The sequence below is a fragment of the Pteropus medius genome, unplaced genomic scaffold (assembly GCF_902729225.1).
Source record: "Pteropus medius unplaced genomic scaffold, Ma_sr-lr_union100, whole genome shotgun sequence".
NCBI lineage: Eukaryota > Metazoa > Chordata > Mammalia > Chiroptera > Pteropodidae > Pteropus > Pteropus medius.
Genome location: NW_024348533.1, coordinates 513,304 through 535,112, shown reverse-complemented (window position 1 = coordinate 535,112; position 21,809 = coordinate 513,304). Strand labels below are relative to the sequence as shown.

At 47.4% G+C, this 21,809-nt stretch overlaps 1 protein-coding gene across 3 annotated transcripts in view; it reads left to right on the top strand.

Moving 5' to 3' along the window:
• The first annotated feature begins 666 nt into the window (after window positions 1-666).
• The window catches only part of SLC22A4 (solute carrier family 22 member 4), a 39,089-nt gene continuing 17,946 nt past the window's right edge, over window positions 667-21,809 (top strand). The window contains exons 1-3 of one of the 3 annotated variants that reach the window (XM_039879958.1): window positions 667-1,304; window positions 15,874-15,977; window positions 17,246-17,400. In XM_039879958.1, the coding sequence (XP_039735892.1) occupies window positions 912-1,304; window positions 15,874-15,977; window positions 17,246-17,400 (652 nt within the window). In that variant the 5' untranslated portion in view covers window positions 667-911. The remainder of the gene's footprint in view (window positions 1,305-15,873; window positions 15,978-17,245; window positions 17,401-21,809) is intronic. The other 2 variants (XM_039879959.1, XM_039879960.1) reach the window with 2 other exon arrangements.

Here is a 21,809-nt window from a genome sequence, read left to right as displayed (position 1 = left end):
TTATCTCTGACCAGTGTGACCTTGCACATGCCTTCCGAGGACTGGGCCTATGTCTCCCTTTTTCAAAGTGAGGCTCCTGGATGTCCCGAAGGTGCATCTTCGGGAGCCGCCGCTGGTGACTGAATCAGCCCTTCCAGGACTGGTGGGGAGTGAGCGCCCTGTTGGCTGCTGCCCTCCACTCGCGCGGCGTGCGTGCCAGGAGAGGGGACGCGCTCCTGTCACCGGAGGCCCAAAGAGGTTTCCTCGGAACACTGACTCCACTGACTCTCCTGTCCGTGCCCTATCGCCCAAAGCCACCAAAGCTCAGACTTCGTATTGGAAGAGACAGCGGAGAGACTCCGGCCCCGAGCGAGGCCTGAGGCGACGCCAACAGGGAGGGCCCAGGGCCGACCTCTCCGAGACCTTGCTCTTCGGCCTCGGCTTCGCCCTTTTGTCGGCTCTTGGGGGTTGGCCCCAACTTCGGGGCATCGGTCAGGTTGCTCAGCACTTCGGGGTCGCGGGGGACGCCGAGTGCGCAGGAGCCGAGCGTCCTCCTCCGCAAGCAGGTGGCGCCGCTGCGGAGACCAAACCGGGGTCGCCCGCGGCCGCGGCCGCGGCACCAGGCGGAGCCGGCCAGATAGCCCCACCCCACCGGCCCGGCCTCCCGCCCCTCCCCCGCCCCAGCCGGGATGTGGGTGTGGTCCCGAGCGTCCACGGTGACTTCCCGCTTTGCGTCCAGATCCCGCGAACGTTCCGAAGCCCGCAGCAGGTCTCCCGGGACCCGGCCCCGCGCGCTACCCCATTTCCCCGCAGCCTGCCTTCCCTGAGACAGTTCTGACACCCTCAGGTAACGCCCTCGAGCTCTCGGCACTCTCTCGGGATCGCTCTTATCATCGCCCCCTGTTGCTAGCTGGCGAACAGCGGCGGGAAGCATGCGGGACTACGACGAGGTGACCGCCTTCCTGGGCGAGTGGGGGCCCTTCCAGCGCCTCATCTTCTTCCTGCTCAGCGCCAGTATCATCCCCAATGGCTTCAATGGTATGTCAGTCGTGTTCCTTGCTGGGACCCCAGAGCACCGCTGCCGCGTGCCGGACACCGCGAACCTGAGCAGCGCGTGGCGCAACCACAGTATCCCGCTGCGGCTGCAGGACGGCCGCGAGGTGCCGCACAGCTGCCGGCGCTACCGGCTCGAGGCGATCGCCAACTTCTCGGCGCTCGGGCTGGAGCCGGGGCGCGACGTGGACCTGGAGCAGCTGGAGCAGGAGAGCTGTCTGGATGGCTGGGAGTTCAGCCAGGACGTCTACCTGTCCACCATCGTGACCGAGGTGGGTCCCCCTCAAGATTCCCCACTCCCCATCAAACCTAGCTGGCCCGCCACTGGGTTGTGTTTCTAATGCAAGGGTGCAGCCCAAGAGAGCAGGACTCACAATAGGCTCATTCCTGATCTTTCTGTACAGTACGGAGAGGATGGAGAAGGGAGTGTTGTCACCAACTGTCTTTTCCTTTCAAAGTTTCACAACAGATGAAGTTGTTTCTCAAGAGCCTAGATGGTGCCCCTGGGGAGGCCCAGCCCCAAGCTTCCCAGATATACATACAGGCTGAGTCAAGTTCCTATCAGTCAGAAGGACCAATGTGGGGGCTGCTGCTGAGCCCAAGCGCAGACACTAATGGGCAGGTCTGCCTGTTCCTGGCCACAGACTTCTGGTAATGTCAGGGGCCTACTGTTCTGCCATAAGCTTATGGTAAGGCTTGGGCTCCTGTCCTGAGGCTCCAATTCTCTGGAAAGAAGCAGAAGGCCTCCTGATGCTGGCTGGGTGCAGAAAACCAGGGAAGGCAGACCCTGGCCCCAAGGCACTTATGAAGAGACAGACTCACTGAGATCCCTCTAAGCACAGGGCCCAGTGGCAGACAGGGGCTCCAGCTTATACCAGGAGCCCCTTAGCATCCTAAGTGATTTGATGGCAGGTTTTCCAAGTTTCAAGAATCAGGATATGCACATACTTTGCCACCCTCTGCATTTCCTGCTTCGCTTGTGGTCAGGTCCAGGAGATGCTGGGTCAGGGCACACGCTTTCTTCTAAAGAGGGTATCCTCACAGACTAGTGTCCTGCTGTTGGCCAGGCAGGTAGGATTCCCCAGCTTCTGGCTCCTCCTCTGCTCTATGTTCCTCCCAAGGAAAACCCGAGGGTGTCTGTCATCTGCTAGTCCTTTATCCGCTTCCCTCAGCACAGTGTAACAATCATCAGACAGCATGGCTGGCATCATGCTGGTCACTAAGCTGTAGACCTCTCAAAGCACAGATGCCTATGGGGCATACTGACCATGTTACAGAGAAGGCCAACATCAACCCTGGTTGATAACAGGGTCCTGGAGCTTGAATTCAAATCCTGATTGGTTTGCTGTGTGACCTGAGGCAAATATATTACAGGGTGGGTATAACAGGGTGAGGAAAATTCCAAGATGGGGTGATAAATTTGAGCTATGTCTGGAAATATGAGCAGGCAAAGGACATGGCAGATTCTGGGAATGGAATTCCATAGATCAGGATGGCTGGAGCTCAGGGAAGGCAGGTGAGGCTAGAAATGCCTACAAAGGCCAGAGGGCCTTGTAGGAATGTGGAGGAGTCGACTTTATTCTGAGGACAATGAGGAAATAGTAAGAGTTCTAAACAAGGGGTAACATGGCCAGATCTGTGTTTTCAGAAAGAGCTCACTCTAGCTGCTATGAAAAGCAAGCAGATAAATGAGGAAGCTGTGGGATTTGCTTCGGGAAGTGCTGGTGACTAGCCAGGAGTGATGACTGCAGAATCTACAGGACCTATGGAAAGTGGGCTCAGCCTCTGGACCACCTCTAGATCCAGCTGGCATTGGTGCCATGCCTGCCTTGGGCCCTGAGGTAGCCATGCTTCTTTGAATTTGATCACCTAGCAGGGCCTCATAGTGCTTGCTCACTCCCACCCCCCACACAGCCTGGCCCAAGGGCATTTAAGACTGGGGGCCAGCTCATTCCTCCTCAGTTCCTGGAAGTGTCATCAGCAGCTAAGCCAGAGCTGGCCCTGCTGGCTGCAGCCCTCTCTGACAGCTGCATTGACCTGTCTCTTTCCCCTTCCTTGCTGGTTTTGTTCACCTCATAGTGTGAAGGGTGGGTAGCTGCTAGCCTCCAAGTCTGTACCTACCCCCTTTGTGCCCTGCTCACAGGGAGGGGTCTGTGGGCACCTCTGGGATGCCCATCATCACGCACTCACATGTACACGCCAGAATTTGCTTTTTTCAGCAGCCTTTCCCTTCTTTGCTTCATTTTCGAATGGTGGAAGTAAAGTAAAAAGCAAAAGGGTACTGGTAGTTGGAAGGAAGGAGAAAGTAGCCCTAGGGTGACTAGGATAGGGGTGGCTCTCCCCAGAGAGGTGGCACAAGGCAGAGTTCTGGAATCTGACTGAAGGGTCAGTTTGCTTCCATCACTGACCACCTGTCTGACTTCAGCAGGTTACATCACTGCTCAAAGTCTCAGTTTCCTTATCTTTAAAAGGGGATACAAGTGTATGAAAAGATGCTCAACATCACTAATCATTAGGGAAACACAAACACAAATCAAAACCGTAATGAGATATCACATCACACACATTAGGATGGCTATTATTTAAAAAGAAAGAAACAAACAAAAAACAGAAAATAACAAGTGTTGGCAAAGATGTGGAGAAATTGGAATCTTTGTGCATCATTAGTAGGAATGTAAAATGGTGCAGCCACTATGAGAAACAGTATAGCAGTTCTCCAAAATATTAAAAATAGAATTATCACATTATCCAGCAATTCAACTTCTTGGTATATATACGAAAGAATTGAAAGCAAGGTCTAGAGGAGATATTTGTACACCCATAGCAGCATCATTCACAGTAGCCAAAAGGTGGAAGCAACCCAAGTGTCCATCACCAGATGACTGGTTAAATGAAATGTGGCATATATGTACAATGAATGCATGTACATGGATATACCGTAGTTTCCTTCCTCGGGGGCTGATTTATTCATCCTGTGCAGTTACTAAGAATTGCTTTTTTTTTTTTATTAAGTTTATTGGGGTGACATTGGTTAATACAATTATATAATTTTCAGGTGTACATTATAATTTGACATCTGTATATTCTATTGTGCGTTTACCACCCAAAGTCCAGTTTCCTTCAGCTACCATATATTTGATCCCCTTTACCCACTTCACCCTCTCCCTGTCCCCCTATATTTGACCCCCTTTACCCCGTCTACCTTCCCCCTCCTCTCCCGTCCCACTAGTAATCAATCACTAGTCTATAGTCCATGTCCATGAGTCTCTGTTTTACTGTCCTGTTCATTTGTTGCTTTTAGGTTTATATTCCACATATAAGTGATATCATGTGATTTTCAACTTTTTCTGTCTGGCTTATTTCACTTAGCATGATTATCTCGAGGTCCATCTATGTTGTCACAAATGTCAGTATTTCATCTCTTCTTATGGCTGAGTAATATTCCATTGTATATATGTACCACAGCTTCTTTAGCCAATTATCTATTGTAGGATACTTCAGTTGCTTCTATGTCCTGGCCACTGTGAATAATGTTGCTCTGAACATCGATGTGCAAATATCTTTTTGGATATGGGTTTTCAAGTCTTTGGGGTAAATACCTAGTAGAGGGATTGCTGGATCATATGGTACATCAATTCTCAGTTTTTTGAGGAACCTCCATACTGTTTTCCATAGTGTCTGTACCAATTTGCAGTCCCACCAGCAGTGTATGAGGGTTCCTATTTCTCCACATCCTCTCCAACATTTGTTATTACTTGTCCTGTTGATTATAGCTATTCTAACAGGTGTGAGATGGTATCACATTGTGGTTTTGATTTGCATTTCCCTAATAGCTAGCGATGTTGATCATCTTCTCACATATTAGTTGGCCATTTGTATGTCCTCCAGAGAGAAGTGTCTGTTTGGGTCCACTTCCCATTTTTTCATTGGATCATTTGTTTTTTTGTTGTTATTGAGTTGTATGAGTTCTTTGAAGAATTGCTTTTTTAACTTTATTTTGAAATAACTTTTGATTTAGAGAAAAGTCATGAAAATAGCACAGAGAATTCACATATACCCAGCTTTCCTTAATGTCCATACTTTATATAACCATAATTTATTTATTAAAACCAGGAAATTAATATTGGTTACAATATTCTTAACTAAAACTTCAGACCTCGTTCAGATTTCACCAGTTTTTCCACTAATGTTTCTTTCCGTTGTAGGATCCTATCCAGAACTTCATATTATATTTGGTTGTCATGTCTCCTTAGTCTCTCATCTGTGATAGTTCCCCAGTCTTTCCTTATCGTTCATGACCTCGACACTTTTCATAAGTCTATCAGTTTATTCTGATGAGTCTTCTACAAATTGGGTTTGTGTGATTTCTCTAATGATAAGATTGAGTTTGTGAGCTTTTTGGTAAGAATACCATGGAAGTGATGTGTCCTCGGGGCATTGCACCAGCAGGTACATGATGTCATTATGCCTTATTACTGGCAGTGTTTACTTTGCTCACTTGGTTAAGTTGGTATCTGCTGGGTTCCTACACTGTAAAGTTACCATTTTTTCCCTTTATAATTAAAAAGTATCTTGGAAGAGATACTTTGAGACTCTACAAATATCCAAACTTTTACCCACTTGATATTATAGTATCCATCGTAGGACCTTAACTGAAACAACTATTTCTGTGGCATTTGCCTAGTGGTGATTTGCATCTGCCACATTCCTTCCAATCTATCAACTGGAATTTTACAAAGAAGAGCTTCCTCTTCACTCCCACTTATTTATTCATGCAATTATTACTTTATGTCAGTACAGACTCATGCATATTTATTTTGTTCCATGAGTTATAATCTAATACTATCCTATTTATTTTGTTGCTTCTGTTGTGCCAGCTTGAACCAAGTTATTTTTCTCTTTAAGAGTAAAGAATGTGAAAGTCAGGATAAGGTTCTTTATCTGTCTCTGGAGTCAGAGTCAGAGGAGCCCGTGTTTGGCTCTGGAGTAGCAATGCAGGAACAGAAACAGAAACAGATAGATTTGGCCCAACAGGGACCCCAAGCGTCCTCAAAAGGTGTGATGATGGAGTCCTTATCACTAAAACCTACTGCAGTTGTGAGACCAGTCTCTCCGGGCACAGCCCTCCATATAGCCCTCAGTGTCATGGACCCCATAAAGCTCAATGTGTGAGGAAGCTCAGAGGCCTCTTGCCTTGAGGCCGAAGGAGTTCTCCAGGGGCCTAGATCCATCAACAGGGCCACAGGCTGAACAATAGGGGTGAGCTTAGCTTCAGGCCAGGGTCTAAGCATGGGCTGGCCTCCACTTTAAACACATCCTCTTTTCCCATGGAGCATCAGATAGCCTTGACCCGCTTTAGTCTACGGGCTGGGAAAACTAGGCAGTCACCTCTGAGCCAGGCACCCCTTCTCCTAGGCCCCATGCTCCAGAGGCCCTGAGGGCACCTGGTTTTGGTAAGGACCAGCCTTCTGTGGCAGGCTAAGAGCAGCCTGAGGCACTGCTTCTCCACCAGATAGACTTCTAGCCTCTCCTGCAGCTGGGTGCATCCTCTAGGAACCCAGAGGTGGAGCTGCTGGTGGCTATGCCCTTAAGCATTATAGAGCCTCCAGCAAAGGGCCTGAAGGCATGTGCTTTGTGCTGTCTTTCCTGGGACCTGGGGTCAGGGCCTGGACAGAGCAGGACACACTGATTTCCACCCACAATCCAAGGATATAAAGTAGGAACAAGGGGGCCTCATCTCTGCTAACAGAGCACTTACGGGAGGCTTTGGGAACAGCATAGAAGAGAATGATGAGACAGACTGAGCCTGGCGTTTGGCTGGCTACTATATAGGCCTCCAAATGGCAGCTTACAGGGATGTGCCTCCCCTTAGGGCATGGCTGGACTCTGGTAAAGGTGAAACTTTGAGCAGCAGGCAGGTTTAAGCTATTTTCTTCCCATCAGGCCTGCAGGCTGCCCCGGGATATTGCTGGTTGGTCTGGGGACTGGCAACTTGGCTGTTAGAACAGACTGAATATTAACCAAGTTCGCATTTAGACCTGCACTCTGGCAAATTCCAAAGCGCGTAAGGTGTGGGGACTTCTGTAACCAGCCAATACCAGCAAGACTTTTATTTCCAGTCAGCGCTTCAGAAAGATTTTGCCAGAGAAGAAATAAAGGAGACACAGGGGCATTCCCTAGCTCTGGCCTGAAGGTGCTTGCCTGTTTATTTATCAGCTGCCTCGCCCCAAACAATTTGCCTGTGTCCTCTCAGCTGCATTCCTTCAACAATAGCCACCAGGAACTCAGAGTGTGCCTTTGTCTAGAGGCTGCTTCACCTACACCTCCTGCCAAGTTTCTGGATAAACAGACTTTGTCTGTTGCTCCTGGTGGGCAGCAGAACCCTCACACAGAAGTCAAGAGGTAGGGTGGCATGTTGTCAAAAACAAGGCTTTGGCAGGGCTGATCAGACAAACTGCAGATGCCTCGGACCTCTGAAAGGACTGTAATTTCTCCCTTGTGACAGACCAAATTCGATTTATATTCAAGACTAATGCAAGCCTGCCTTGTTATCTGAAACCTTGGTGTAGTTTTAAGCTTGTTTCTGGAACCCCAAAGAAAGGCTACGATCACCATTTGGAGAAGAGACAGTGCAGAAAGAATAGGGTCTCTGGGGAAAGGCTAGGTTGACTCACATGCTCAAGTAATTGTCACAGACAGTCCACGACTGTGGGTTCCTGCTCTGTTTGCAGGACTGCGAGGCAGGTTCACAGTGGAGCCTTCCAGATCATCCCCTTGGTACCAGGTGGCTGGCACATTCCCCATTCCATTTGCACATGTTCCCAGAGTAAAACCTGGTAGAACTGTGATGGATTCCATGCTGGGATGCAAGGGGAGAGCCAGGTCCCTCAGTGCCTCTTCTCCTTCCCTCAAACCCTCCACTCCTATCCCTGCCATCCCACTCAAACTCCTCGGGTCTTTTGCTTGGGTTTAGCCCCCGATGACTACAGAACTCTTCACTGAGGCCTCTCCACCTAAGCTTGCTTTTTCTTTACCTCTAAAATGAAGAAAGATACTGAGAACACTTTAAGGTTTAGCCTACCTTAATTCTCAAGCTCTGACTTTCCGAGGCTTAATTCCTGGTGAATGCAGTCAGGAGATTGGGAGATTCCATTCTTTACTCAGCCCCTAATCATATAGTGGCAGCCAGGCCTCAGGTTCCACAGGCCAAGAATACTGGGACGCTTGACCCACTTGTTTGTAGGGTGGGATTGATCACCCTTGTCCCAGCTTGTTTGTAGGGTGGAGTTCCCATGCCATGAGAGGCAAGTGGAAAAGACAGAGGCTACCCCCCCAACCCAGCATCCAACTCATAAAGTAGGGGCATCACTCTGAGGGCTACTTTCCCTGCACCTAGCTCTGGAGCAGGAGCTCGGAGATTTTCCCCAAGGAAAGAGGTAGCCCTGTTAGAACAGAGAGCTCTGAAGTTGTCCCTACAGAAAATAATTTCATCTGAAACAGAGTGTGCAGAAGTTGAAGCCCAAGCGTGCTCTGGAAAACAATGGGGAATGTGGTGATGAAAGAAGAGGAGAATGGGAGCTCCATTAGAACAATGAGCTAGCCCACAGGTCAGCTAGTTCACCAGAGAGAACTAGAAAAGGAACGAAACCTCAACGACTTGCCTCAAAAACTACTCCTGCAAAGGGGCTTGAATTGAATGGAACTAGATTGTGGAATGATTTATGGCACCAGGGCATTTTTGAAAACAATAAAGTTGTCAGCTGGGTGTGATATTGGCAGAGGCAGACAGCTTAATAGAAAAATAAGAGAAAGAGACAGTCAAAGAGAGGCCTGCTAAAGCCATTGTCATCCCAGGGTGACTGTGCACATGCCTCAGGCTGTGCTGTCTGAGAAGCAATATCAGAGGCTTCACATTGCAGGGGAACCAGACTTCACTCAGAGCCCAGCCAAGTCACTAAACAAATAAATAAGCAAAAAAATGAAAAACAAGCCTCCCTAGGGCATGGGTGGGGTTCGATACTCAGAGTTTCCACAATATAGTTCCTAATATGTCCAGTTTTAAACAAAAAAGTTATAAGACATGCAAAGAAACAGGAAAATATGATCCATACACAGTGGAAAAAGCAGGCAACAGAAACTGACCAAAAGGGGCCAGATGGCACATCTAATGAAGACTTCAAAACATCATTGTAAATTCATTCAAAAGACTAAAGGAAGTCATACTCTAAAAAGTAAAAGAAGGTATGATGACAATGTCTCATCAAATATAGAATATCAATTAAGAGATAAAAAATTAAAGTTATATAAAAAATTAAATAGAAGTTCTGGAGCTGAAATGTACAGTAACTGAGATTTTTAAAAATTCATGGGAAAGCCTTAATAGTAGATTTGAACACACAGAAGAGAGAATCAGCAAGCTTATACATAGGGCAATAGAAAATATGCAATCCAGAAAAGAGAGGGAAAAAAATGAAGGAAAAAAAAGAGAGGAAAAAAAATGAAGGAATGAAGGAAAAATGAACAGAGCCTTAGAGAAATGTGGAACACCTTTAAGCCCACCAACACATGCGTAATGGGAATATCAGGAGAAGAGAGAAAAGTAGAAAAAAAAATACTAGTCAAAGAAAGAATGGCTGGAAATCTTCCAAATTTGATGAAAAACATTAATCTACACAGGTCAGAGCTCAATGAACTCCAAGTAGAAGAAACAAAAAGAGTTTCACACACAGACATGTAATGGTAAAACTGCCAAAAGACAAACACAGAGGGGAAAAATTTAAAGCAGCAAGAAAAATATGACTTGTCATATATTAGGGAACCCCAATAAAATTTATGTTTGATTCATCATTAGAAACAATGGAGGCAAAAAAGCAGTGGGATAACATATTCACAGTGCTGAAAGAAAAAAGATGTCAAGAATTTTATTTCTAACAACACTATCTTTTGAAAATGAAATAAAGATACTCCCAGATACACAAAAACAGAGAATTTTTTGCTAGCAGTACTTCCTTACAAGAAGTTCTAATGGAAGTTAGAACTTCTTGTAATAATTTTTTAAATGCAGAACTTATGTTCTGAAAACTACAAAGCATGTTTGAAAAGAATTAAAGACTGAAATAAATGGAAAGACATCTCATGTTCTATTTAAGAAGCAGAAGACATCGTATTGTTAAGATGACAACACTCCCCAAACTGATCTACAGATTCAACACAAAAGATGCTCAGTATCATTAATCATTAGAGAAATGTCAAATCAAAACCACAATGAAATACTTCTTATCACCAACTGAGATGGTTAAAATTAAAAAGGCATACAATAACAAATGTTGGTAGGAATATAGAGAAATTGAAACCTTCATTTATTGCTATTGAGATTGTAAAATGATGCAGCCACTTTAGAAAAACAGTGTGGGAGTTCCTCAAAAGGTTAAACATAGATTTACCATATGACTCAGCAATCTTACTACTGTATACATACCCAAGAGAAATAAAAACACATGTCCATGCAAAATCTTGTACACAAAAGTTCAGAGTAGCATTATTCATAGTAGCCCCAAAGTGGAAACAACTACATGTCTATCAACTGATGAATAACTAAATAAAATGTGGTATTGCCACACAATGGTATATTATTCAGCCATAAAAAGATGAAGTACTGACATATGCTACAACAACATGGATAAACCTGGAAAACCTTATGTTAAGTGAAAAATGCCAGGCACAAAAGACCACATTTTGTATGATTCCACTTATATTAAGTGTTCAGAATAGGCAAATCTATAGAGACAGAAAGTATATTAGTGTTTGCCAAGACCTGAGGGAAGAGAATAGGGAAGTGATTACTATGGGTAGGATTACTATGGGTAGAACGTGAAAACGTTCTAAAATTATGGTTGCACAACTCTGTGAATATACCAAAAACCACTGAAATGTACACATTGAAAGAGTGAATTTTATGGCATGTAAATTATATCACAATATAGCTATGATAAACAAAAAGAATTAAATAGTAAGCTTTTATTCCCCCAACGGTCAAGAAATTTTTAGCTTTAAGTCGCAACTAAGTTATAAAGAAGACATCGGGGCGATGTATATTCTATTATTAACTAACTGCTGCTTCTTAGTTTCCCCCCTGGAATGAAAAATAACCATAAGAGGACAGGATCAAAATCCATTTTTCATTCTTAAATGGATTAATGCTAATTTTTCATTTATACTCATCTCTGAGATTGAAGTCCATTTATAAAGAGATGTCATACCTTGTGGTAAAAGCTTTTCTAGTTTTTAGTCATTGAATACAAAGTTGTTTCTAAGAATCTCTTTTGCCCAGTCAGGTTTAAGTGTTACCTGCTTTGCTTATTCATTTGCACTGTTTGTCCTGTCATGGTTTTGCTTCGGACAAAGGTCTGAGGTTAGTAGAAAGGGAACTGCCATTTAATGAGGCCTGTAATGTGTCAGACACTGTGTCAGACACTCTACTTACAATTCCTGTCCAATGCTCACAGCATCCCCATGTGGGAGTATTGTCACTTCTTTGAAGATGAGAAAGCAGACTGATAGAAGTGAACTAGTGGCCCAAAGTCATACAGCCAGAAGTGGGAGAACCCAAGAGAACCTGTGCTCTTCGCTGAATATCAGGCTGCTCCCAAGTTCTCAATTCTATGTAGCTCAGGGGTACACTTACCTTTATGGTCCTTTATGGCTTTCATAAAGGCTAAAACTTTGGCTACTTGGAGAGTTCAAGGTTAAGGATGATTTTCAAAGGACAGTGTGTGATACCACATGTTTTCCAAACTTATTTTCCATCACTCATAAATGTTCAACGTTTGTTCCTCAACAGTTTGTTAAGCCTCCACCATGTGCCTGGCCTTGTGCAAGCATTAGTTATCTCAAATGGCTATACGAATGGGTTCAGGCTTTAGAAATTTATCCATCTCGAAAAGGATGAGGAAGGTGTGCCTTTTCCCCTCTCTAGCCAGAGAGCAAGGGCACAACGGCCCAGAACAGAGCCTGCCCTGCCCAGGACTGCTGGGCTCATGCATACACATGTGCATACCTGATCTGTCCAGTAAAATATGTTCAACCTTGAAATTTGTGGAGGCAGCAACCATGTCTGTTTTGTGCCTCACAGAGTCTGGCCCAGAGCAGGTGCTCAATGACAGTTGGATACATGATTAAGCAATTCCTGTACCAATCCACTAGAATGTCATCTGGTCATTTCTGTGCTCTGTGCCTTCATTTCCTCATTTTTAAAACAAAGAGAGTACCCATTTCTCATGGCAACGTTGAGATCCCACGAGATAATACAGTGCACACAGAGTACTGTAGTGTATGGTACACTATAGCTGTCATTCCCATTATTACTATCGGGAGGGATGAGAGGCACATCCTTCTATGCCGAGAGTAGCCTCCTGTCCCCTTTTACCTCGTGACCTGGGTTTTTATTTCTTAGAGTAGAGCTGAAGGCTAGATGGTCCAGCTAAATAGCGCTCACTCTGCTGTGTCAGGAAACCTTGGTCTGAGACTCTGAGGATGAGAAGGACATAGTAATCCGGGGGAAAGGAGGGAGGCATGTCCAGTGCCTTCACCTTGCGCAGCTTGGGCCAGTTGGTTCCCAAGTCCCACTGTCTGTCCAAGGGTGTGTGGGGGTGGGGTGGGGGAGAAGTTATGTTTCTGAAACGTCAGTGTCTGAGACCTGAAAGCACAGATCCAGAGGAAGGTGAGTTAGCTTCTCACCAGACCATCCCCATCAGCCTCTGAGCTGGCTGTGTAGATGTGTATCTGTGTGTGCATGTGTGTAAACTCATGTGCAGACACCTAAGGGACAGTTTTGTCCCATCGAGGAAAAGACTGTCTCCCACTGAGACTATTATGTCATTGTTTACCACAGGGAGTTCCTTGGGTCCTGGCCAGTGAGGCCCCAAGTCACACCCCTCGAACCCCAAGGGACTGGGGACAGGCAGGGCCTGGCCTCCCTGACAATAGCTCTGTGGAGAAAAGGGCTCCTCTTCAGGCTGACGGCTGATTTACTAGACTGCAGCCCATGAGCCTCAGCTGGAGCTTTGCCTGCCAATCCTGTGTCCTACCAGGCCCCTTGCAGCTTTCCAAAAGGACTCCTCAAGCACAGTAACTCCTCAAAAGGGGCCCCAGCCCTGGAGCCAACCATGGGCAACCGTAAGGTCCAGCCTTCCCTGCTGGGCGTGGGCAGGGTCTCCAAAGACAGATTGCAGCCTGCACAGGTCTGGGGCAGGTGGCTGCTCTTCCTGTATGGCCCTCTCCTGTGCTGATGATGCTGACAGGGCTTCTTGGGCCTTTCTTCAGGGAGGAAAGGGGACCATGAGCCATGGCTGCATGGTCTCCAGTAAGAAAGTGATAGGGAGCTGGCCCTCACCTCACCCTTCCCAGCACCCTAGTTCAGAACTTCCTCTGCTCCATTCCCCAAAGAGACCAGGCTCGACCCACTACCAGGCCAGCTTCATGGGCAGGCAACCTGTGGTGTCACACAGGGCCCACACTTGGTTTTACTGCTCTGGTATTGACATCCTGAAATTCTTAATAATTTTCGAAGAAGGGTTTCCTGCATTTTCAGTTTGCACAGGGCCTGCAAATTAGGTAGCCAGTCCTGCCCACTACTTTCACTCATGCGACACCTGGCTCCACATCTGACAGCCTTCTTCTCTCCTTTCTGTCGCTAAGTCCTGTCTATCCTCCTCTAAGGCAGAGTCCTGACAGAAAAAGTTCAAAAAAGCCACGAAGTAGGGAGAGCACATTATCTCGGGAAGGGCTTTTCTGCTCCACTTGCAGATGGAATGGTATTAGTCGATAATGGACACGTCAGGACCCCTACCAAGCCCAAGGCTGAGGCCACGGTGGAGGCCTTCTACCCCTAGTCCTCTGCGGATGGAATTTAATAAGTTCATTTTGTCCAGCTTTTGGAGTTCATGTCCAAAGCAGTCGGTAATTCTCATGCCCATTTATTTGCTATGACTTCAGACAAATCCCAGTCTTAGAGCCTCCATTTACTCTTCTACAAAATGGGTCACACTCTACATCATGAGGTTTGGGGACCTCGATTATTCACCTCACTATGTGTTGGGGCAGATATCAAACTTTTTTCTGACACTTTAGCTAGCGATTTTTGTAAGTGGTGGCCAGTAATTGAGGCTCATGCCTTACCTGACTTTTCTGACCTCTGGGCTGGCCGGGCCATACAATTTTGGGGAGTTTGTGCCCTTGCCCCTAAAGTCCATTCAGCAACCCCAGATGAAGCAACCCTATTCTGGATGTGGTCTCGGATTTATCCTTGGATTGTGCCTAAAGGGTAGAGAGCTGAGTTTCTGGACCATGCTGTCTTCCTTCTGCAGAGCTGTGCTTGGGCGCCCCACCTGTGGCCAGCATCGTGGGCTCCGGGAGAGGCAACCTCATAAATCTTGCTACTGTTTCCAGGACAGAGGTGTTCTCAAGGACATTATCCTCAACATCACAGAGTGACCCCCTTTGTGGAAGGAAGGATCTAAGAGAGACTCTCTCAAGTCTCAGTATTCAAAACAACTCAGCTGCTGCAGAATGAGTTTACCACTTTGCGGGCTGTGGTCCTGTGAGCTGAGCTTCTGAGACACTCCGAGCTGGATTTCAGGGTCTCCCTGGCAGGCAGGCAGGCAGGCCTCTGGGCGGGCGGGCGGCAGTCAGTGTTACCCTTGGCTTGGTTCTTTTGCGATCCCTCCTCCCTTGTGCTTTCTGTTTGCCCCGAATCTCTTTCCTTTTCGCTTCATACTTTTCTCTTGTCTGTGTCATTATACACTCCTCTCTCTGCTGCAGAATGAGGTGTGATATAAATATGTGAATTCGTTTTTAAATCTACTTGAGGGATGTTGTGAGGATTAAGAACTGAATTGCTTTGCAAATGTCATGGAAACAGCGCCACCAGCACGGAAGCTGGGATAGGGCAGAGGCAAGGGTCCTTCCTCTAGACCAGATCGTCCGGCCACACACAGCAAGCCCCTGACCCACAGCCCCCAAATATTTATTGGCACCTGCTTATTTATTAAATAAATGAAAGTTCATTGAACACACTTTGAAATTTTTGTCACCTCCCTTGAGATTTTGCTGAATTGGCTTAAGTTATGAGCTGAGAACTAAAACTTTGACCAAAACCCTCATTGTATGGATCAACCAGCAGGGACTTGTCAGGGCTACAGCAGCCCATGGGCCCTGGAGCATGTGAGAGCCCACACTTCTGGGAAGGCTGTGTAGGAAGGAGGATGGAGAAGTGTATATGGGAGATAAGGTCCCCTCCCCCTCACATAGTGGCGCCCTGGATCAGGACCCCAGACTGGCCTGTGGTGTAATGGGACCAGGGAGCACAGGGGTCTCCTAAGGAGTTTGCCCAGAGCATGTGGTCAGAGACCCTCTGGGACAAGGCAGAGGAAACTTTTACACGTGTACCAACTGACCGTGCCTTCTGTACTGTCCCTCAGGAGTTTCTAACATCTTCCCTCTGTGCTCTGATGCCTTCTGAAGTAGACGTGCCACCTCTACTTCATAGTGCTTTGCAGCTGAGGGTCACCAGTCATAGCCGCGGCCTTAGCTCGCTTCTTGCTGCGTGATGTAAGCAGAACCGGAGATGTCACCCTCCCTTTCAGAAGAGGAGGGGGAGTCTCAGAGAGGACAGCGACCTGCCCAGTGAATGGTAGTCAGGAGCCAATCCCCGGGCCATGAGGCCTATGCACTTTGCACAAAAGTGAACCTGCCCGCCTGCCGTACTGATAGTCTCTCGGAACCTGGCTGGGGCTGGGCCTGCTGGGGAGCTGGGCTCACGCTTCCTGTTGTCGTCCCTGGCAGTGGAATCTGGTGTGTGAGGAAGACTGGAAGACACCCCTCACCTCCTCCCTGTTCTTCGTCGGCGTGCTCTGTGGCTCCTTTGTGTCTGGGCAGCTGTCAGACAGGTAAGGAGGCTGGGAGGGAGGAAAGATGGGATGGGGCCCCTTGCCAGTTCATTTACTGCCTTGGAGATGGACTGAATTTAAGCTATTTTAACCCAGAGAAAGGGAGGCCCCTCAGGCCAACAAATCAGTGATCAGAGGAGCTGCGATGTCTCCCATTCTCCCTGACCTCAACCCCTTGCCAGACTCACTGGAAAGTCAAGTCATCATATCATCAAACACCTCAAAAAAGACCCTGCTGCCATCACCACAGTCTCCCACCCCACCTCTGACTCTCAGAAGACATGTGATCTATCCACAAACAACCATCAGCCAGAGTCAGGGCCAGACTGCGAGCAAGTGCCTACTAACTGTGAGCCCACCTCTGCTTCGAGTCCCCCGGCCAGGCATCGGGGCCACAGTGCCGACCTGGAGCTCTCAGTCTGCAGGAGACAGCATCACAGCTCCGCTGGCCCCTGAACGTTCTGTGGGGGCCAGAGCAGAAAGGAGGGACTGCTAAATGGCAGTGATGGCAATGAACCTCCCCTAGTTACGAAGCCCAATGGGACCCCAAGCTCAACAGCCTGAGACCTGAGTTTGGAAATTGGGGCGGAAGACTGTGCTGCTCGTACCTGCACTCCATCCCTCCTATCGGTCACTATCAGAATGTGAAATTAAGACTTAAGCCAACTACAGTGTCACTGATAGACATCGCTGTAAGCTACACTTCCCATAAAGTGGTGGTTGGCAATTTTGGTTGCACATCAGACTCACCTAGGAAAATTTTTTAAATCTCAAGGTCCAAACCAATTTCTGGACAATAAAAATCTCAAGAGTATGGTGCAGGTACCAGTATTTTTTGAAGCTCTTCAGGTGATTCTAAGCATAGCTCAGGTTGAAGACCACACGTACAGGGAATTCCCACATTGCTGATATCAGATGTACCTGCAATCTGTACTGTACCCACCTTCTAGAAATGTGGCAGCAGCTTCTACCCGTGGCTCATTCTAAAGAGATTTCCGCATGGTCCTTGCCTAAGCTGCTCTGGGCTGTCAAGATATGGTGCTTCCACAGGAGGCTTAGGATCTCAAAAGAGCCTTCCTAGGCAGATGAATGCCTGAAGCCTCGCCAAGGAGGAACCTGGGAGGATGTGACAGGGAAAAAAGTCTGTAATAGCCCTGAAAAAAAAACAATCTGCAGCAATACCTGACTCGGCGTTTGCCGCACGCCCTGAGCTGCAGCGCTGCTGTCACCTGCACGTGTCATGTTTCATCCTGTGCTGTACTCTACAGGTTTGGCAGGAAGAGCATCCTCTTCTCAACCATGGCTGTGCAGACTGGCTTCAGCTTCTTTCAGATTTTCTCCATCAACTGGGAGATGTTCACTGTGTTATTTGTCATCGTTGGCATGGGCCAGATCTCCAACTACGTGGTGGCCTTCATATTAGGTAGGAATGGCTTTTGACCTGCAGGACTTCTCTGTCCAACTCCCTGGGAGGCCCAGGAAGAGAAGGACACTGAAAGGGGCACAGGGAGTGCTCTCAATCAGCACGGAAGGGAGCACCTCAACCCATGGGCTGGGCTCCCCAAACAGGTCAGCCTCAGACATATGTGCAGGTGAGGAGGCTGTAGCCACAGGTTTTTTTGATCTGGCCATGGGCAAGGCAGGCACTCACAGGAAGCCAGCTCTGTGCTGGGTGCTGAAATGTGGTGGTGAATAGGAGCTGGAGCTGGTGGGAACCAGCTACATAATAACTGAAACACATTTCAGGAGCACAAGGCTTGGGAGAGGCACAGAGGAGGGGTCTTGGGGGCGAGATGGCCTAGGGATGTCTGTGATCTGAGCCCTGAAAACTCAAGACTTCTGCCTAGGACAGGGCAAAAGGGTGTTCCTGGCAGCCATGCATGGGGTAGTTGGTGTGGCTGGTATATAGGTGGAAGAGGCACATGTCAGATGGGAGTTCAGTGCTAGCCTGCAATCATTGGGCAGATCTGCTCTCACCCTGAGTCAGAGCCCACCCCCAGAGCATATCAGCTGCCTGCAGGACCAGCCTAACTGCTGATAGTAGTCCTGTCTCCTAGCTACAGCTTGCTTTTGGAATATCACGCTACATGAGGGGACCTTACAAGCTAAAGGCCACAACCCTCATCAACTTTTCCTGGGAGGAAGTGAGGTGAGCCCCAGGCAGGTTGATTAGGGAGTCCATGTGAGTAAGAGTCCCCAACATGCTCTGAGCCCACCTGCTCTCTCTGAACAGGTGAGAGTAGAGGAGATGAAAGGCACTTCCGGGACAATAGACACCAAATCTCATAATATCCAGTGTGATGATGTATTCTTGTGGGCTTGGTGCTTCTCACTTTATCTCTTTTGTCATAGTGTCATTCTTAGCAGTGTCCCTTTAATATAAGTCTAATGATTCTTGTCTCACAAGGCTGAATGTGGTAAAATGATTCTGATCACTCTTAGGAGTCTGGATGACTCATCAGCTCTGGAGATGCTATGTTCTCTTAGTTGAGGATGCGTACACCCTATGTCAGGTTGCCAAGATGGAATTGTTCAAATTCCACTTCTTTAATCATTTGCAAAGAAACCCTTGCTGTGGGCCCAGCCTCAGTGTCTGAAGAGGGGAGGAGGGTAGAGCATGCTGCAGCCACATGGACCTGGCGGACAGTACCCTCTTCACAGCTTCCAGCAGGACCAGGGCCTCTCTCTCCCCTGTAGGGAAAAGAAAGGGAGGGAAATTTTCTTAAAGAAGGTCATTGGTGTCAGAGACACGGAAAGCTTCAGGCCAGTGGTGCTGGAAACTGGAGATTGCAGAGATTTAGGACAGAAATTGCAACTTCCTGATGTCTGATGGTCCCCAAGGACACAGAGTTCTTGGGCACAGCAAAGCCTATCTCATGGTTCTCATGGTCTAAATCCACCAGAATCTGCCTTTCTTGTGGTGACACCTCCGATACCTGAAAGGTCCAATGTGTGGCTCTGCTTGGGCCAGAGACACACTAAAGACTAAACAGGCCTCCCCTAAACACAGGGCTCTGCCCAAGGTCAGCAGACTCCTTCAGGAGGACCTAAAGGACCATCTGAAGTGGAAGGGCAGAAAGTTATAGTGAAGCCAGGGAAGGCTTGTCTTTGGGACTGGGAGCCAGGTGGGGTTTGTGCCATGCGTGGCATCCCTCGGGTTCTGCCTTTTCAGTGGCACAGGGTGCTTCTGGGCCCCTGAAGCCTCCCCTGTGTGAATGAGACTGAGAGAGCCCACCCCAGGCCTCCTGTGAGAAAGTCCTGCCTGCTGGCCCTGACACCACACGCTGCTCCCTCCCTGCTGCCCATGCTGAGGAAAGGGAGAGAGCCAAGGGGAGAGTAAGGGCATGTCACATCAGTCAGAGTCTGGACTTGCAAACCAGCGATCAGTGGGCGGGACTCTGAGTGCAGTGGCTCCCATCAGCCTGGGCCCGGGAGTGTTGCAAGGTGCTCAGGGAGCCACCCTGGCTCCAGCTTTCCTCATTCGTGCTCTGTGGGAAGCTGCTGACTTTGTGTCCTGGTAGGAGATTCTTTGTGTTGGGTTCTCAGGTCTGAACCTTTTTAAGAGAGTCACTGGAAACCAAACTGCTCCCTGGAAACAGCGACTCTGCCATTGGTGCCTGGAATGGGGTGGGGTGGGGTGGGGTGGAGCCAGTACAGGCAGGGCTGCGGCTGGCTTCCCTGCAGCCCCGCAGCGCTCTCTGGTGTTTCAGGGCTATAACAATCAACTCCTGGTTTTGACTAAAATAAACAGAAGCTTGAGGTCTGGACTGTTCTTCCTGGGCCTTCACTTTGCCCTGTGGCTCTAGGGAAGGGTTGGCAAGACTCTGCGATGATAATTTCCAGTTTAAGAGTCTTCACATTAATTCAGGAAATGAAATTACTTCTATGAATTACTCCCATTCTCGAAGGGGTGCAGAAATGGATCCTTTCCTTGCTCTGCTTCCTCTGAGTTTAGGAGACGAGAGAAAAGGGAAGGAAGGAACAGTCCTACCCAAAAGAACATAAAATGGCTACACCTGAAAGTAAGGGAGCTGCCTTTCTTAGGACGCTGGTTTAGGAGGACGGGACCATTCAGGACCAAGGACACGGACCCTCCCCACATTCCCGCTCCCCTCACTACCTCCTACTATTTTCCAGAAATAATACCTTCAGCCCATGCACGGCCTTCTGGGGAAAGTACCAGCAGCGTCCTCCTTTATCCCTCATAACTAGCTGCTTAAATTTATTTCGCACACCTACCTACCTCCTCTCTTGACTCATCCATTAATTCGGTATTTTCCCAGTACTCCTAATGCTGACCTCCTATGCAGCATTTGTTCCGGCATGTTGAACTGTTTAAAGCTCTGCTTCCTCTAGTGTCTAGATGTGTTTTACCTTTCGATAAGTATGCAACTGATTGCATCTTCCCTTATCACTGGCTACCAGGAAGCTCAGGCAAAATTGAAATTTAACTCCATCAATTATGCAGACTTTATCAGCCACATATTTTTTAAATGTTTTTAAATTGAGATGTAATTTGCATACCATAATACTCACTCTTTTAAAGTATATCACTCAGTGGTTATTAGTATATCCACAAAGTTGCGCAACCATCAACTCTATCTAACTCCAGAACATTTTCCTCACCCCCAAAGAAACCCTGTACCATGAGCAGTCACTTTCCCCAGCCCCTGGCAACCACTAATCTACTTTCCATCTGTATGAATGTGTCGATTCTGGACATTTCCGATAAATGGAATCATACGATACGTGGTCTTTGTGACTGGCGTCCTTCACTTAATGTTTTCAAGGTTGGTCCATGTTGGAATACGAATCAATATTCCATTGTATGGACATACCACCTCCTGTTCCTCCATTCATCAGTGAATGGACGTCTGGGTTGTTTACACGTTGGGGCTATTAGGACTAATGTTGCTATCAACATTTGAGCACAAGTTTTTTCTGGATATATTTTCAATTCTCTTGGGTAGATATCTAGGAGTGGAATTGCTGGGTCATGTGGCAATGTATGTTTAACCATGTAAGGAACCGCCAGACTGTTTTCCAAAGTGATCAGTTGCATATTTTTGTTCTTTCTCCAAGACAAACCTTTCAACTTTTCTTTATGTTTTACTTTAATGCTACTATTATTTTATTGTATCCAAGTGATAAGCTACCTCAAAATCTTCAAGGGATGAAATGGGGTATAAATACATTTTAAAGGATGCAGAAATTTGTCTATATCCCTTGTTTGCACTGCACCTTGTGAGAGAAGCACTGAGCAGGGAGACTCAGGGAGGAGGAAAGATTCACATCTGTCTGTGTTCTAGGAGCTCACATCTGGTTAGCAGATGCAGCCAAGGTGGTTACATGGGTCGGGGCAGGGGTATGGTGAGCGCAGATAACCTTTCTGGGTCTATGCAGAGATAGGTAAGGTATTCTTAACTAGAATGATCTGTAAAGGTTTATAGAGGGGAGAGAGGGAGCCCTGAGCGGGGGAATGTCTGTTAATTTGAAGAGAATTCTGAGTATTTTACAGGGTGCAAAGAGAGATTTTGCTACCTTCCAGCGGGTCTCTTGGTCAAAGGCACTTCCCATCATTCCCCTGACATCTAGCACATTTCAGCTGTTTGACCAGGATAAAGGAATTATCTATTCCTGAGCATTGACCAAATGCCAGACACTCTACTAGGCACTTTACATACATTATCTCAGTTCCCATAATAATAACTTTATGAAGTAGGACTATCAAAGTCACTCTAGCAGCAAATGAGCATCAAGGAGCTTAGGGTCTCTGCACATGCCATATGGGGCTACTTCTAGCCCAGGGGCCCCTGAGTTCTACCCCATATC